The following is an 18,095-nucleotide window of genomic DNA, read 5'->3' as shown; positions in this document are numbered from 1 at the left end:
TAATTTTTGTCCTTCAAATGGGCTGGTCTTTAATCTTGTCCTTTAAAATCGAACTTATGCATTGTCTCTCTAGGCATAAGTTCGATTTTGAAGGAAAAAATTAAAGACCAGCTCATTTGAAGGACAAAAATTAAGGACCAGCACAAAATAGGAACAGAAGTACAAATGAACCTAATTTAAATTTGAAGTTTAGATATAGAGCGGTCCAAAGTAAAACCATGTTCTTGGAGACAATTTGGGTCCTCTGGCCCATATCTCTGTTGGGCTTTATCGATCACTTTGAGTTCGCAAATTTAAAGGCTTCAAGCCCAATAAAAGGAATTGTATTCAAACGAAGTTTTCAATCATTTTGAAAGTTTTTCCAAGACCATTTCTAATCCAAATATGGCTAGTAGTCTTAAACCGATCTGTCGGTGATTAGTGTAAACCAATAAAAAACAACTCACACAAATGTCCCTATTGAATTATGGAAGGATTTGAAAAGAAAAAAAAATGGCAAAAGGACGTAACATATATTATCTCTTTTTATCTATTGTAAATTGTAATAGTTTCCTTTGTGAAACATCCGATACTAAACATATCAAATGTTAATGTCATGTTTCTTCAATTAACAAACAACCACCAACTACAAGTGATCTTTCTTGCTAAGTCAATTGCCAAAAAGAGTATCTGAAACCTAGAAATTGGTCCAGTTGGAGACTTAAAGCTAATTTTAAGGAAATCTTGAATTGAAGGACAAATAATCTTAAGATGTAAATAAGCAACAAACATTTTAAAAAGTCCATATGAAGCGAAAGACACAAATGTAAAACTACAAATGTTGTGGTGAGATTGATATAACCCCTCCAACTTGATTTGGGTTTGACTTTGAGTTTTGGATATGGAAAAAATCGGCGAAGTGCACGTATACCCGATTTTGGGATCACCATTTAAGCCATATCCGCGGTGCATAAAAAATTGCAAGTCTACTCACATCGGAACAACTTCGTAAGACTTGATAAAGCCTAACTTCAAAAAAAACCGGTGCCCAAACGATGTATCTCGTGAAATTTTAACGAAAAATTCCTGATAGGGAGCGTTTTCTCCTTTAAAGGTCTTACATAACACGAACCGAATTAAATGGGCCTCAATACGCCGAACTCCGGAAAAACATAAACAACAAACCGTAGAATTTGTATGGAACAAATATATCATCTATCAGTGTGTTAATTCCTTCATAATCAAATAACTTAAAGCATTAAGAAAATGTCTCTTGTTGAAGCTAATCTCAGATGAATCTGAACTATTGTTTTAAACATTGATGTTGTAACTGTCCCGTGTAGACATAAAACTTGAGATAGATACGAATGTAGACAAAAGAAATTCCCAGTTCTCATATGTGACGGGTTAAGTCCTTAATTTATTAGGAAGTTGCTTTCTTGCTAAAATTTGGACAAGGATGTAGCCATTTTGTCATTTTATGTGTATGTATCGGTGGTCCATATGACATTTATGACCAAATTCTGATGTAATAAATGTTTTTTTAATCATAAAACTGTAACTGGACAAACTTGTCATAATTTGCAATTTTGCTCTTGCAGAAAAAAAAAAAAAAAAAAGGGTTGAGGTCAATTAAAAGCCACAATAAAAGCACCTGCACTTCTATTAATTTCTTTGTAATTGCATGAAAATACTGAGCATTCATTGACTTGATTTGATCATGTTTGAAGATTTTCAAGATACAAGATATTGAATTCGAAAAAGCATCACATTAGTAAGTGCATAATAATTTGGCAGAAATATTTACTCTACTTTTTTTTTGGTTACTTTGACACGTCACTTTTTGGGTCATCCAAAAATTAATATCTTGTAAATCATAATTAATTATTTAGCCATTATTGTTATATATATTACTTCTTGTAAAGATGGCAACTGGATTGTGGATAATAGTGTAATCTTCCCTTTATCTTACTTGAAGTATTCCTTTTGTCCCAAAAAAATTGCCACTCTTTGCTTACGGAGAGCCAAAATTGAATTGACATTAAATAATATAATTAAATTTCATTCCTTCACAAGTTGACAAAAATTTATAATGTTTTCTCGTGATTTTTGAATATCTAGACTTGAATTTGAAAAAGAAAAGATTAATATGTAATCCAAAGGAAAATGAAAAGAATAGAAAAGGAAATTTCGTATGAAAATATAAGCAAGTGCCAAGAATTAAGTGATAATTAATTAATGAAACAGTCGTCTTAAAACGTAAAATATCATAGTCTAATCATATAGGGCCTCCCTCGCCGGAAAAAAGGATATATTATTTAAACTAAAAAAGGAAGCAAGTGGCCATTGAGAACTCAATAATTGATAAGAATTTGGATTCCCTCAATCATTCACCCAAAAAAGAACGGCTAAAAATAGATTCTCATGAATCTCAGCCCCTCTTTATCCTGTGGGTTACACCTCAAGTCGCTCCATTGCCAAAACTCTCATAATTTGGATGAGAAGATTGATCTATTTTACTCCATAGATATGGGATGTTGTACACAACTTTATGTTATATATTTTAATTCTATTTTCGTAACAAACAACAGCAACAACAACAAACCCAGTGTAATTTTATAAATGGAGTCTGCCAAATGTAGGATGTACGTAAATCTTATCCTTATATTTGTTAAATAGAGAGACTGTTTTCAGAAGACTCCCATATCAGAAAAGATACCTGACACAATAGAAAGGCTATTTTCTTAGTATGAAGTAAAAAGTCTAGCCACTATTTATCATGAATAACATTTTTCATAGTATGATAGATCTTGTGCATAACTCTAAAAATCAGCTAGTCGGCTGTATTAATTTTAGTAGTACAATCCCCTTCAACAATATCTTTAATTTGAGGATTTATAATGCCTTTATTTTTTTTTATTTTTTTTAGAATGACGTGCAATTTTTGGAATTCATGCAAGACTTAAGCAAAAGATCCGACACAATGAAGAAACCTATGTGTATAAGCCTATAATCGATACCTATTAATTGAGAATAGGTTTTAGACATGTTAACACTTTTAATTGGTAATATACTCATGCTTTTTAGGAGACTTTTAGATATTTATACGTTTACAAATATTAAAAATTTATAGTATTTTTTTATATATATTTGCATATAATATTAGCTTTAAATGAATTAAATTGGACTAATACAATTAATGAAGATTCATATTATAATCTATTTCAACTCACGTGCGGCTGAAGGTAGCTATTTGGAATGTAATCTCTTCCGCTGGAAAAAAAAAAAAATGGGAACTGACAACGTCACCTTGTAAAAGTGAATTTGCTAATAAATAATTCTAGCCTTAGTTCTAATTTAGTAAATTGTTTATAAAATAAGAAAAGGTAGAAAAGTATTTAAATCATGTCTTCAATTAAACGCGATATATTTCAATTAGGCAGAATAACGAACTTTAAAAAAAGAAAAAAAAAGAAATAAAGAAAAAAAGATTTTTAAAATTTATGGTCTAAAGCAAATTATAAATATTTATGTGAATGTAAATTATTATTAATAATAAAAAGAGAAGTTTTAAATTAAACTATTTCTAAAATTGAAATAGAGGGTGTATTTAAAAAAAAAAAAAAAAAAAAAATTCAATACTTTCCCCCTCAACTCTGGTCCGTCAAAACTTTCCAGTGGCAATCCAGTAATTACATAATGAAGACGAGGGTATTTTTGTCCTCTTACAGCTCCGCGTGTCAATGGACGCCAAAACCAAATTCAGATTTAGCTGAATATTCCAATACAGAGACAGAGATGATACTGTTTTTTTTTAATTTTTCGAGAAAAGACTCATTACTTTACTATAATTAGTAATTATTAGGGAGTATATGAAGCTTTAGCTAATTAGCTTAGTGATTATAGATAAGGTAGAAGTGCTAAGTTCAACTCCTACGGTAACTCATGTTCCACTTTTTATATTAGTACTAATACCTTTTCATACTGCTATATGTCAGAATGTGTCAGTACATATTATAAACACTCCCTCCGTTTTAATCGACGTGAACTCATTTGACTAAACACAAATTTAAAAAAGTTGTGAATTTTTTTAAATTTATGATATTAAATAAGTCACATATATTTTATGTGGTTATAAATCATTGCATAAAGGTAAATTATTTTCAGATATAAAAAAAGGTCATTCTTTTTTACACGAATTAATATGAAAATAGGTTCACATAAATTGAAACGAAGGAAATATCTTTTAAGAATTCATTTACTTTAATATTCCAGGAAAATGTAAGAAAGAAAACATTTCTTTTTCTATAATATTTTATTTTCTGGTTATTGCGATTATTAGAGTATCTCCATGTTTCAATATATGTGTCTTAATTTAATTGAGCATATTTTTCAAAAAATTCAATTAAAATGTGTTTACATATCAAATATTCTTTGAATCGTGTAAATTTTAGATATGTCAAGTAAGACATTAAAATTGAAAAAAGTATATTAAATATTGAAAATAATATATTTTTGAAACATATTATTAAAAAAAGGTGAGACGCGTAATTTGAATGGAATGGAATATTTATTGTATTTTCCGAGTATATGTATAGAGCATACTACAATAAGTCAAGATAGAGATACTTTATGAGTTCTTTCCCTCCAATCAATTCTCTCTCTCCACCGCGTGTGTCTGTTGTGTTTTGGACCTTTTTGGTAGATTATTGAAAATTTTCATTATTTGAGAAAACAATTTCTTTTTCTATAATATATTCCCCCCTTCCCACCAAACCCAACCCGGGCAAGTAATGTCCTTCTGTTCTATATTACTTATTCACATTCTCATTTACACGATTTAAGAAATCATAAATATACTTTTACAACATAACCCTTAACTCTTATTGTACTTTAATCAATATTGATTACTCTAGAAAACAATTAATTTTAAGGTCAAAATAAGAAAACTCTAATTAATTCTGTCTTTGTTTTGTAATTGGATAAGTATTTTAGTACGGATATCTTTAGTAATGTGATCAACTAATATGGGACATAGTGAGGATGACTTGAGGTATAACTTTGCCTGAATAGACATAGTTTTTATGAAAATCTTGACTTGTGAAATCTTTTTTTTTTTTTTTTTACTCTAGGGTCCGACCCCAGAACGTCAGGGGTATATTTGGCCACTTTTTTATTACTTAAAATGCCGAAAGGCAAAAATTAAAGACCATCGATTTACGAGGCAAAAATTAAAGACCACCCCCGAAATAGGGCATTCGTGCCAATGACGTATTATGAGATATCCGACATTATCCCATCACAACTTGAACTTAGTTTATCCCACTTTTCATCTGAGATAAATTTATCCAAAGACTATGAGCCTGTTTGGATTGGCTTATAAGTGGTCAAACCAGCTTATAAGCTGTTTTTTGATTTTTTAGGTGTTTGGCAAAACAACTTATAAACTAAAAAAGTGCTTAGAATAAGCCAAAAAAATAAGTTGGGATGGCTCAACTTTTTTTTTTTTTTGACTTATAAGCCACTTTTTTTAAGTTAAAAACGGGCTCTATGATTCGAGATAATTTAATCTGCGTATCAAAGTATCCCGTAAGTGGTCGTTTGGTGCATGGCCAAAATTATCCTCGGATTATAATCCCGAGACTAATTTATACCATATCTTGGGACTATTTTATACCATCTATATCATCTAAGAGATGGTATAAAATAGTCTCAGGATAAGTGGTATAAGAAGGTATATCACAGCTTATACCATGGGATATATTTTATATTTTATTTGATATAAAATATTTATACCTTCTATCAAATATGGTATAAAAAATTAGTGTTGAGATATATCAGCTTATACCATGCACTAAAGGACCCTTAATAGTATTATTAATAGTATAGATAGTGATACTTTAATGAGTTATGTCCCTCCAATCAATTACCCCTCTCTCTCTCTCCACCCCGCGTGTGAGTGTTGTGTTTTGAACCTTTTTGGTTTAGTGTGTTGGTGTCCTTTTGTTTATGTCTCTTGATTCACACTAGTGTCCCGGCGGGAGAGAAGGAAGTGAAAGAGTAGACGAAACCTATTCCTCTCCTTGTACGACTACTCCTTTTTTATACTTATAATATTTCTTTTCTTTCTTCTCTCATCCACTTATTATACTCTTTTTTTCATCATTCTCTTTCTCTCTCTGTCGTGTACTTTTTGGCAGTTTATGATCTTCCCAACTTTATTCACCTTTTCATCATCTTCTTCTATGAGGTACTGACTTACCACCCTTGTCTTTTTCCCCCAATTTTCTGTCTTTAGTTTCCTGAAAATTTTACTGGCTGTTCAAGTATTTGCTGAATATTCCTTGTTTTGCATGTGGGTTTCTGATTCTCTTTGGTCTTAGTGTTGAAATTGTGATCTTTTTTGGGATTTATGAAGTTTGTTTCTTGAAAATTTTACTGGGTGTTCAAGTATTTGATGGATATAGCTTGTTTTGCATGTGGGTTTCTGATTATGAAGTTGTGATCTTTTTGGGGTTGGGTTAGTTTCTTGAAAATTTTAATGCATGGTCAAGTATTTGCTGAATATAGCTTGCTTTGCATGTGGGTTTGTGATTTTATTTGGGTCTTAAGCTGAACTTGTGATCTTTTTGGGTTTTGGCTAGTTTATCTTACAGGGGAAGTAATGATGGTGATGGTCAATTCTTTATTTCTTTGGTTTGCTTGGAAATCTTAATGGGTGTTCAAGTTCTTGCTGAATATCACCTGCTTTATTGTGGGTTTGTGATTTCCTTCAGTATTAGTGTTAAAGTTGTGATCTTTTTGGGATTTAGCTAGTTTATCCTACAAGGGAAAGTAATGATGGTGATGTCAATTCTTTATTTCTTTAGTTTTCCTGAAAATCTTAATGGGTGTTCTAGTTCTTGCTGAAAATCACCTGCTTGGCTTGTGGGTTTGTGATTTTATCCTGTCTTAGTATTAAATTTGTGATCTTTTTGGGTTTTGATTAGTTTTTTTCAGGGGAGGTAATGATGGTGATGTCAATTGTTTGTTCTTTTAGTTCTCTAAAAAAGTAAGTGTTCAAGTTCTTGCTGAATGTTGTCTGCCTGGCATGTTGGTTTGTGATTTTCTTTGGTCTTAATGCTAAAGTTGTGATCTTTTTGGGTTTTGGTATATTTTATTTCACAGCGCAAGTAATGATTGTGCTGTCAATTGTTGTTTCCTTAGGTTTTCTTGGTTTGTCTATGAAATTTGATTCTGGTGTGGGTAGGGTTGACCTTAAGAAAAAGTGAACTGCATGAACAAATCTCTCCTTTTTGTCTGAAATGTTCCAATTCTGTTGTGGGTTCCTTCAAACATTGAGCTATCTCTGAAAACTTAGTATTAGCCAGGGTTCATTTTCTTTTCCGAGATTGATTGATGATTCATCATTTTTTTGGATAAAGTATTTATGATTTATCATCTGGGCACTCTAATTTTGGTTACATGTTGATTTGATGTTACACGTCATCTTTTGGTCCTTAGACCTATAATAATGGAAGGTGAAGAATTTGTCATCCATGACGGTTTGTGTCTCAGTATTTTTCTTGAAAGGCTTGCTTTTGTTCATTAAATAAACAGGGGTGTGTCAATTTGCTTTGGTTGAAAATTTTGCTCATCTGGTGCTTATTACTCAATTGAGTACTGAGCTATAGGGGATACCGGATATTGTGCACCTCCCATGTGTTAACTGTATGTAGCTCGCAAATCTTCCTGCACACAAGCATGGCTATAGCTTCTTATGTATACATTCAAATGCTTGTTATAGCACATTGGATTACACTCTTGGGTTGAGGAATTTTGTCTTTGATTTAACTCCTCTGCTAACTCCGGTTGTATGCTCCTAATGATGTTGGGGAGGTTGAGAATACTTAGCTCATTTAAATTTGGAATATGGAGAATAGATTGTAGATTTACCTTCTCCAAAAATAAAAAAATAAAAAAAAAGAAAAAAAAGAAAAGAAAAAAAGAATAGATTGTAAATTTGATTCCTATTTATATATCAAGTTGGTTTACAGTTGTATGAATTTTCGGACATGAAAATGGCTTTGTTTATTATTTGCTAGGTCCTTGAGGTCTATTTCTGTGAATAATCTACTCTCTTGTGGTGAGAGATGAAGTAATCTTTCTTTGTTCACCGGCTGGCCAGGGAGTCTTTCATGAGCTAGATTTCTTATACATGTTACCATTCTAGAAAAAATTCTTGCTGCTCTTATTCATTACTATTGGTCGGTGACTCTTTTGTTCTTGATGGAAAGATTTCTATTTAATGTAATTTGTCTGGATTGTGATATTTGCTGCATTGAGCTTAAAATTATTAGCAGTTTCTCCTTTATGACTTCCCTTCGTGAAATAAGCCTCTCAGGAAATCTCATTTTCTTTACCATTCTCAAAAAAAAAAAAAAAAAAAAATCTCATTTTCTTCATATTTGCAGAAACTGACTAGATGGAGAAGTCTCTAAAGAAACTCATTTCAGATGATTCTGAAGGTAAAGTTATTCCTATAACATATGAAAAACTAAAACCAGTTTTTGGCACTATCTTCTTGTGTTCTCAACAAGTTAATACATTTCAATCTTTTTGCATATCTAAATAGTTCCATCAGCAAAGACTTCTGGTACAGAGATGAATGCTTGGAAAATACCCCTTTTTGGAACAGCTGCACATCATGCATCAACTGATGCAAGCTTGTTTTCTAGCTCACTGCCTGTTCTGCCACATGCAAAATGTATGTTTAACTTTCTCCTTTAAGCTTACTATCTTCATTCAATTAGAGAGAGATTCCCTTGACTCATTTTTTCAATTTGCAGTAAACTTCACTGAATCTGAGAACTACGGTCAATCCATTGATGATAGCTCACCCAGCATTAAAGATCCACTGGAAGAGGAACCAATTCCAGATGGGTGTTTGCTCCCTGGCGATGAAGATGAGCTATTAGCAGGCATAATGGATGATTTTGATCTTAGTGGGTTGCCAACTCAGCTGGAGGACTTGGACGATGATTTTTTTGGCAGTGGTGGAGGATTAGAATTGGAAACTGAGTCTCTGGGTAATTCACTTAATGGTTTTGCGAAATTAAGCATGTCTGATGGTATTCTTGGGAATAGTGTTGGACATCATGTCTTCCCAAACAGTACTGGAACTGTTGCGGGAGAACACCCATACGGAGAGCATCCTTCTAGGACATTGTTTGTTCGGAATATTAACAGCAATGTAGAGGACTCCGAGCTGCGATCTCTCTTTGAGGTTATATTTTAACAAGTGTATAACTATCTGTTCTGTTTTCTCCCTTGTCGCCGTTAAGATAGTTGTTGCTGATTCTGTTTGTTTCCGAGAGAAATTCTCTTTTGGCCAACATTATATGCTTGAACACTGTACCTATTATACATTTTGTCTAGAGAAGTCATACTGACTTTTATATAATTGCTTTTCTCTTGAAGCAATATGGTGATATCAGAACTTTGTACACTTCATGCAAGCATAGGGGCTTCGTGATGATATCTTACTATGATATTCGAGCTGCTCGAACCGCAATGCGTGTACTACAACATAAGCCTCTAAGACGGAGAAAGCTAGACATTCATTTCTCAATTCCTAAGGTCTGAGTAAAGACAATGTTCATACTTAACTGGTGGGCATGCCACTATATTTAAGGCCCAACTTTTAACTATTATCATTTATTTCTGCATCCAGGAAAATCCATCAGAGAAAGATGTTAACCAAGGAACACTGGTCATTTTCAACTTGGATCCTTCAGTATCCAATGAGGATCTCCTCCAAATATTTGGGGCTTATGGGGAAGTGAAGGAGGTAGCAGCTTTGCCAATTTCTTAACTTTGATTGTTTTTGTGTTTTTATGCTACGTTGAATCTGCTTATGACTAACTTGGTTGCTCATATTGCATGGGAAATGCAGATAAGGGAGACACCGCATAAGCGCCATCATAAGTTCATTGAGTTTTACGATGTTAGAGCAGCTGAGGCTGCCCTCAAGGCTTTAAATAGGAGCGACATAGCTGGTAAGCGGATCAAGCTTGAACCCAGCCGGCCTGGTGGAGCCCGTCGAAGGTATGTCCTTAGTCTTCTCTTAATGGAAACTTTTGATGAAATTTTTGAGCTAAGTTTACTCTGTACTATTTCTTGTGGACATGCATACGGGCCAAAAAACAAATATCAGACCAGAACAAGTATAACATAATAACTTATTATTATTGCTTTCAATCTATTTATGCTCAATCATTTGTTTCGATTACCATGCAATTTTGATCATCTTTAAGAAGAAACGTTGATGGTTTTGCATCCAATGTATAGCTTGATACAGCAACTTAGTCAAGACTATGAACATGAAGAAGCTCGAACATTTAGGCACTCGGTTGGTTCTCCAATCGCCAGCTCTCCTCCAGGTATTTTCATTTTCATAAATGACTGATATTAATCAAGGAGAGTTAATGTGATCAGCAAAAATTGATGTTGTATCCAACAGGCAGCTGGTCAAACTTTGGCAGTCCTGTTGAACCGAGCTCATTGCTAGGTTATAATCAGTCACCTGGTCTAAGAAATCTCAGCCCTGTAAATGGAAATCATATGCCAGGGCTGGCTTCTATTCTTCCAGGCCATTTCTCAAGTCCTAAGATTGCGCCTATTGGTAAAGATCCAGGACGGCTTGGCCCTCTGAATCATGCAATTACTAGTCCCAAGTCAGTGCAAGGAGTGGGTTATCAACATTCTTATTCAGTTCCTGAGCATAAACCACATTTGAACTTTGGATCTATGTCGCTTGGTGAGCCTAAGTCATCTGGGATTGGGACACTTTCCGGACCACAATTTCTTTGGGGAAGTACCCCGGTACAGTCCGAACGTACTGACTCTTCTGTCTGGTCAAATTCATCATTGGCACATCCATTTGCATCAAATGGACAAGGGCAAGGCTATCCATATTCCCATCGACAGGGCTTGTTCCTCGGATCACATCATGTGGGATCTGCTCCATCAGGAATTCCCCTGGACAGGCGTTTAGGTTTTTTCTCTGAGTCTCCTGAAACGTCATATATGAACCAAGTTGCATATGGTAGTTCAGGTTCTAGTCATAACAATGGAAGTCATGTGATGAGTATAGGTAGCCTTGGGGCAATGAACATGAGTGTTTCTCCTAGCTCTAGAATGATGTCGCTGCCTAGGAACGGGCCTTTATTTTTCGGAAATGGCTCTTACGGAGGAATAGGAATGGCTAACAATGAAGGGGCAATGGAACGGGGTCGAAGTCGAAGAGTTGAGAGTGGAAATGAGATAGACAACAAAAAACAATATCTGCTTGATTTGGAGAAGATCATGAGTGGAGAAGATACTAGGACTACTTTAATGATTAAAAACATCCCAAACAAGTAAGAGCCTTATAAATTCTGAATTAGGGATCTCTGAGTTTCTGTATGATTATTCAATGCTTAATGATTCTGTGTTCTTCCATATATTTAAGGTACACCTCGAAGATGCTACTCACAGTAATTGACGAGACTCATAAGAATACATATGATTTCCTCTACTTGCCTATTGATTTCAAGGTAGTGCAGTATATTTCTCTATTATGTCTTCACACCTTCTAAAAAAATTATATTGAAGGCTAGAATTTATTTTTATGGTTTTGGCAGAACAAATGTAACGTTGGTTATGCCTTCATCAACATGGTGTCTCCTTCACATATCATCTCCTTTTATGAGGTTAGCGTTCTCTTACAATACCACACTCCTGCTGGTTGTAGATTTCTGCGGTATGTAGTATTTATTGAAAAGCCAAAAGGAAAAAGAAAAATGAGTAGATGTTGTACCAGCCTAAAGTTTGTGTGGTGGACGATTTAACCATCTTCATAAATTGAATGTGGTTTACTTATTAAAAAGTAGCTTTGGCATAGTTATTTGTTGAGAATGACTTGGTGTGGGATACTTGTGCAGGCATTCAATGGGAAGAAGTGGGAAAAGTTCAACAGTGAAAAGGTTGCTTCCTTGGCTTATGCTCGTATCCAAGGGAAGACAGCCTTGGTTGCTCATTTCCAGAACTCAAGCTTAATGAACGAAGACAAGCGGTGCCGGCCAATTCTTTTCCGGTCAGAAGGCCAAGAAGCAGCTGACCAGGTAGCATAAGTCACTGTATTGAACCTTTATAAATGACTGCCTAGCTAAAACATAATTGCATATCCTTTATTAAAATTATTGTCTACTAAGTGTGTGCTCATTCAAAAGGATGACCTGTTCGATTTTGTTCAGGAACCGTTGCCATCCAACAATTTGAACATTTGCGTCCGTTTGCCTGATGGGTCCTATTCTGGAGATTCTCTGGATAGTCCAAAGGGCGATCTAGATGAGAAGCTCTACATAATATACCAAGAGAGCACCTGACTCTTGACCATATGATACATGGTGGCAATGAGTTCTAACTGTGAATAGGAATAGTAGTACATAATCACTTATTAAGCCGGAAATCGCATATAATCTTGTGTGTGCTAGGCAGTGTCTGCTTTTTGAATGAACGACACAGTCGCATATAATCTCGTGTGTGCTAGGCAGTGTCTGCTTTTTGAATGAATGACACTCCACAGCATGCGGGGCAAAATGTTACGAGGCAGAGAGCATTTTGTTTATACCTTGAGTGTTGACAAGTTGAAGCATTCAGGCAACATGTGAAGTCTCTCTGCTGTTGAAAATGCTTTGCTGCTAGAAGTGTACAGAACCTCTCCTTTTTACTTCTTTGGTTGTCATGTACACTTGTGGTGAGTTTGTCTGACCACATAGTATACATGTTTAGAGTGTAATGGGGCTGTTTCTAAGTGTATGACATGGAATACAGAATCCTGTACTTTTTATGGATTTCACACTCTCTACTGATGTAATGAAGGCAACTGTTGTAATTATAACTTGCATGTGCAGTTGAACTTATGCTACTTATTTCATCAACCCTTAGTATTCTCTGATCAGTCATCAGATTCATGCTGTGCATGCTACACGTTTTCTGGTTAGCAACGCTATATGCTGATCGAGTGATCAACCGATACCAGAATCAATTGTTTATGTAAAGGAAATATAACTGATTGGTTGAAAAGTATTCTGCCTTGTAATATTATGGGCGAAACTTTGGAGTTTGATCCTGTACCAGTTGGATTAGACCACGCATGTTAGATATATTATATGTCCAAGTAACTAGTGAATGCAAGTAGTGCTCTAGAAAATCAGTTGACATAGTGAACTGAAAATGTTATTGCAATGGGATTCATCATATTAGAAGTTTCTCTTACAAGGGTAATGTTCCAGCTTAAACCAATTACGATCCTTGCACAATTACTCCAACAATAATAAAGATTATCATATTTCCTTCTTACTACAACTGACATAGGTAGCAAATAGTGTTCTCAGGTTTGAAGTGCATCAGCTATTGATCCTGCCAAACTTATGACTTCGAAAGGAGCTTTATTAGCTATGGCTTTCACCGTGAGGGGACATGAATCTGTGATCCAAAAGTATGTGAATGCTTTCTCTGAACCTGAACACGAAAAGGGTATTGCTAGCAATCAGAAGACCAGGTATTCGAGGAGTAAATAAACGACAGATGGATAGAAATACAAGTAGTTACCATCGTTCTTGTGCATAAAACGCTCCCATGACCGCTTTGGAAAAACTCCGTGGGTCACATATGCACTAACCTTTGCTGCACCATGAGCTGCTAAAACTTTCTGGTGAATCAAGAGTCGAACAAATAAACCATTAGCAGTGCCGGAACCACCAAAAAAGAACAAGGAAAAAAATGCACGCACTTAGTTATTTAAGATGTTAAGTCAGATACTTTTAACAACTCAGAATGAGTTAACTGGAAGAGCTGATTCCAAAGACAGTCATCAAGGTGTTATCACATCACAAGGGAATCCCGGTAAACCTAAAAGGATACAGACACACGCACTACTTTTTTTCTCCCTTTTCTCCGTTTCTTTATTGTTTTGGTTGGGACATGTTGGGATCTTCAAGGTTGCCTCGTCCAATTATTGATGATTGTCATATACTCTACCCTTAACCAATCAGTCCCAGAGCTGTTGAAGAATATTGGCAATATGTCTATTTTCTAGACAGTGCAGCTAAAATTGGGAAGTTGACACATCTTGCAGAGACAAATTGTTGGTTTAACTTCACATGCAGGGAAGAAAAAATAACCCAAAAATGCAGTTGGTAAACATGGGATGCTTAACAAATCGAAATTAGACATGTACACAGAAATTGAACAAACAAAAGCACCATCCCTACTGCTAAACAAAATCAGGTAACAAGGGGCAAGAAGTAATCAGAGAATTTACTCAATGAACACAATAATACATCTCTTCAAACATTTGTCTGCAAATGTAAAATAATGAAAAAAAGAAACAGAGTTCTATAAGACCTCTTCACAGCCCTAGAACTAAAGAAGACTGGCACTGGACGAAGAGTAAAAATTAAATAATCGTTAGTTTTAGGTGATGTAAATTTGAGGATTCGGACACAATAACTAGACCACTTATCACATTCAAGAGAAAGGATTACCTGGCATTCAATTAGGGTACCTCCAGATTGGACCAAGTCATCAACAATGACCACATGACAGCCGGCAGGATTACCCTCTTTAAGCCTGACAATTCTCTTATCACCCTCCCGGACTTTATTGCAAATTACCTAGGAGAAGAAAATCTGCTAAGTTCGAGATGATATGAAGCAGAGAGAAACCAAAGGAAAGGAATCTCTATTATTTTACTAACAGCAGGGTAATGACCCAATTGCTTGTAGAACCGCTTCCAAGCTCCATCATCAGGAAAAGCTATTACTATCTGGAACATAAAAATTGTTAGGACATGACCAAATGACCATTTTTAATATATTAAGTCCCGTCCTTGAAAGAACGAGGATATATATGTTTAGCAGGAAAACTGCTAACCTTCTCAGACTCTGGAAGTTGCTGAAGCCGTTGCTTCAACAGCGGGATTCCAGTCTCAAACAGAGGCAGAACGTGGTCTCCAAAATAAAACCTCTCCTGCAGAAACATAGACACATAAACATCTCGAGAAGCATTTGAGCTTAGAACACATGAAAAGGTCAAGTTGGTCTTTTGTGAAAAAACTGAAATTAACCTGCAATGCATGGATGTCATAGATGACTACACTGGTTGGACCACCTCTTGAGATTGGAATGTTTGATATTATCCTAGCCATGGTGAATGCAGTAGCCACATCTCCTTCCTCTTCCATCCGTTCAAAGGATCCCGTTGGAAAGAACGGCAATACAAGTGTAAAAGACGCGACAAATAGCCTTGGAAGAGCAAATATCACAGAAAGTTGTTCAAAGATGACTGCTGGTGAGCTGAAAGATGCCAGAAAAGCAACATGCTGCCCACGGATATTCTGTGCGTTGTTTATGAAGAGATTTGGAAAACCATCATCGAAACTCCTGGAACATGCACAAATATTTAGCTTTGTCCCAAAGAGTCAATGCGAACTAGTTTATAAGTATCAGCACCGTTTATAGGTCCACCAGTAAGCTAGGCATATAAGTGCTAACGCATATGCATTGCCAATTTAAGATATCTTTATTTGATCTCAGTAACGAAGTAGGCATGAATTGAACTATCTTTGTAAACAATAAACACTACTTTTTCCCCTTAAAGATACATGAGAACTCCACCTATGTTTGCAACTATAAGTAGCCTTCAAGCCTGAAAGGAGTGTCAAGGTAGATTGACGGCTAGTGTTAAAATAGGCTAACCATGACGAATTCGCTGGAATGAACGAGACATAAATAAAGCCGAACAGATATAGAGGAGATTCATATGGCCTCAACCAACTAATTTGGGGTTGAGACATAGTTGATGTATATTATCAATAAAGATCTCAGCAAAATTGTTTCCCTGAAATCTTGCTAAGTCATTTCTCAGTGAAACTTTACTAGTCAATGTTTGACTAAAAAATGTAATTGGAACCTGACTTTGACTTTCCCAGCGTTGTTCAAAACTGTTAAATATTAGTAGTATTCTTTAGTCAAGCCTATTCCTTCACTTACCCATTTACTACGGCAGCATCAAGAAAAAACTGTACCCCAATCAACAAAGCGAAAAAAGGGGGAATCTTGGTTCCATTTCCTCTAATCAAATAATCTTTTGAAGAGAATTGTATGTAATAAAGATTTGAACTTTATGTATATTGAAGAATTTTAATAAAATAATTCGTTGAATTCTTACCGGATATACATAAATCCAATGTGTATGTATCATAGACAGTCATTTATCAGTAGAAATATTTTCACTTGGAAAATGAATAGACCTAGGGATGGCAATTAGGGTAGGGCAGGGCAAAGTCATAATAGGGCAGGGCAGGGAAACATATATTTGGGCGGGGGCGGGCGGGCGGCGGGCGAAATTTAATTTTTTGAAAATTTTTAATAGGGCGGGCGAGCGAAAATTTTTAATAGGGCGGGGGCAAGAAATGGGTTATAAGTGGGTTGGGTAAAAAATGACTATTTTATTCCTTAGTTTGAATCCACATTTTGAAGCGTCGTTCTTTACTACTAAAAGTATAAGCATGATTGCTTGGAAGTTTGTAAGATTTCTCATTTGTGTTATTAAATTCTTATTTGTTAAAATGTGACTTCTAGCATAAATTAAAGTCAATATTTTTTTATTATAAAACTAAACTTATGAAGTAAACCCAGTAATAGAACTATTCTATTTGTTTAAGCTTGTACAAAACCTTTCCTATTTATCGCAAAAGTGATCGCCTAATTAAGCTGATCTTACGATTAACAATATTCATTTAGAAGAAATCACTAAAAGGCATCTACAAAAAGGTGAAATACTACTAGTTGCCAGTTATACTTACATCACAAGTTTGTCTTTAGTAATTAAGACAAATCATTTTTTTTTTTAACTCAGACATTCCTTCAAGCTTATTTAATTATACTAAAGATGGTTTTGTGTATTCTCATGCTAAACATAGTAAAATATGTAAATTCTAGTTCTATTTTGAAATTTGAACGATCAAAAGAAAAAATCCCATTTTAGGAACTAATCATTCATCTAATTGTTTTTAAGAAAATATCTCATGCTTCGAAGTGAAAAATAAAGAGGAAAAATGAAAGATAATATAAATGAAGCGGGGCGGGGCGGGGAATTTCGTGAAAAAAAATTAAACGGGCGGGCGGGCGGGTCGAAATCTTAGCAGGTCAAGGCTTGCCCCGCCCTAACATGCCCTATTGCCATCCCTAAATAGACCTACTGTCACATGCTAAATGTGTCTTGTCCCTAAGCTTTTAAAAACAACACAAAATTCAACAGAGACATGAAAAAGAAGCCATAAAGCAGTGAAAAGAATGGGGGAGGATACCTCCAGTTAATGGAATGGAGATGAATGCAGTCAGAATCAGAAGCAATCTTGCGAGCAAGTTGCTCCATTTCAACACAGTAATACAGAAGCACTTGCTTCTTCATCACCACTGCACTACCGTTCTCCATCGAGTCAACACACCGACAACTTTTACTTTCAGACCAAAAGATATTTCTCACTTTGTTTGCAGCCAACAGTAAACAAAGAGGGGGCGCGGCTCTGTCTACTGATTGCTGTCTATTTATAGCATGTCTCCTTGCCGTGGATTTGGGTGCCGTTTTGTTTTAGATAATTAACAAGTTTGTGTTTTTTTATGCTACCTAATCTTCCATTATGGCCGTGTTTGGTACGAAGCAAATGTTTTCTTTGCAAATTTTTTTTTTTTTTTGGTTATAAAAAATAAGTGATTTTAATTTTATTTTTTTAATGTTTGATAAGTAAATAAATAAAATTATCTTATTCTTTGCATTTGACAAATAAACAAAATATATTAACTAGAAATATTTATACATAAATTAGGCAAACACTACGAGAGCAAATATGACTGGGGTTGGGGGTAGAGGATGGGAGCGCAGGGGCGAATTTACATGTAAATTTGGGGGCATGTGAACTCGTGGTCACCCCGTAAAATTAGATATTTTATGTCTGTATTTTCTAGAATTGATATAACATTAATTGCTGGCACACATACTCCAAGAAGACGGATTATGCACTTGGTTGA

The 18,095-nt window shown here is 35.0% G+C and overlaps 2 protein-coding genes across 5 annotated transcripts; one reads left to right on the top strand and one right to left on the bottom strand.

Moving 5' to 3' along the window:
- The first annotated feature begins 6,159 nt into the window (after window positions 1-6,159).
- On the top strand, window positions 6,160-12,941 carry LOC132038002 (protein MEI2-like 2). Of its 4 annotated transcripts, XM_059428722.1 has the most exons (14): window positions 6,160-6,480; window positions 6,756-7,523; window positions 8,433-8,486; window positions 8,594-8,725; window positions 8,808-9,244; window positions 9,439-9,597; window positions 9,692-9,808; window positions 9,914-10,065; window positions 10,309-10,400; window positions 10,481-11,378; window positions 11,471-11,555; window positions 11,643-11,711; window positions 11,943-12,122; window positions 12,255-12,941. In XM_059428722.1, the coding sequence occupies exons 3-14, from the start codon at window positions 8,444-8,446 to the stop codon at window positions 12,384-12,386; spliced, it is 2,496 nt and encodes an 831-aa protein (XP_059284705.1). In that variant the 5' UTR covers window positions 6,160-6,480; window positions 6,756-7,523; window positions 8,433-8,443; the 3' UTR covers window positions 12,387-12,941. The 4 variants fall into 4 exon arrangements, with proteins under 4 accessions (XP_059284705.1, XP_059284706.1, XP_059284704.1 ...); XM_059428723.1 differs by having other exon boundaries at window positions 6,160-7,030; XM_059428721.1 differs by having other exon boundaries at window positions 6,160-7,523.
- Window positions 12,942-13,217: 276 nt separating this feature from the next.
- On the bottom strand, window positions 13,218-17,653 carry LOC132038003 (ribose-phosphate pyrophosphokinase 4). Its single transcript, XM_059428725.1, has 7 exons — window positions 17,375-17,653; window positions 15,131-15,446; window positions 14,938-15,033; window positions 14,762-14,830; window positions 14,550-14,678; window positions 13,615-13,714; window positions 13,218-13,524 (listed from the first exon to the last, which is right to left on the bottom strand). The coding sequence occupies exons 1-7, from the start codon at window positions 17,500-17,502 to the stop codon at window positions 13,394-13,396; spliced, it is 969 nt and encodes a 322-aa protein (XP_059284708.1). The 5' UTR covers window positions 17,503-17,653; the 3' UTR covers window positions 13,218-13,393.
- Between the last annotated feature and the right edge of the window lie 442 nt (window positions 17,654-18,095).

Source organism: Lycium ferocissimum, chromosome 11, assembly GCF_029784015.1.
Source record: "Lycium ferocissimum isolate CSIRO_LF1 chromosome 11, AGI_CSIRO_Lferr_CH_V1, whole genome shotgun sequence".
In the NCBI taxonomy this organism is placed as follows: Eukaryota; Viridiplantae; Streptophyta; class Magnoliopsida; order Solanales; family Solanaceae; genus Lycium; species Lycium ferocissimum.
Note: the sequence above shows the minus strand (reverse complement) of the source record. Positions and strands in the feature narration are given on the sequence as shown.

What these genes read in the sequence shown, in the direction of transcription:
- LOC132038002 (XM_059428722.1), top strand. Translation starts at nt 8,444, where the DNA reads ATGGAGAAGTCTCTAAAGAAACTCATTTCAGATGATTCTGAAG. An exon ending in AATCGCCAGCTCTCCTCCAG is followed by an intron (nt 10,401 to 10,480) that starts GTATTTTCATTT and finishes TGTATCCAACAG; the next exon opens with GCAGCTGGTCAAACTTTGGC. An exon ending in ACTTGCCTATTGATTTCAAG is followed by an intron (nt 11,556 to 11,642) that starts GTAGTGCAGTAT and finishes TGGTTTTGGCAG; the next exon opens with AACAAATGTAACGTTGGTTA.
- LOC132038003 (XM_059428725.1), bottom strand. Translation starts at nt 17,502, where the DNA reads ATGGAGAACGGTAGTGCAGTGGTGATGAAGAAGCAAGTGCTTCTGTAT. An exon ending in AACTTCCAGAGTCTGAGAAG is followed by an intron (nt 14,831 to 14,937) that starts GTTAGCAGTTTT and finishes TTTATGTTCCAG; the next exon opens with ATAGTAATAGCTTTTCCTGA. An exon ending in GTACCCTAATTGAATGCCAG is followed by an intron (nt 13,715 to 14,549) that starts GTAATCCTTTCT and finishes TTGATTCACCAG; the next exon opens with AAAGTTTTAGCAGCTCATGG.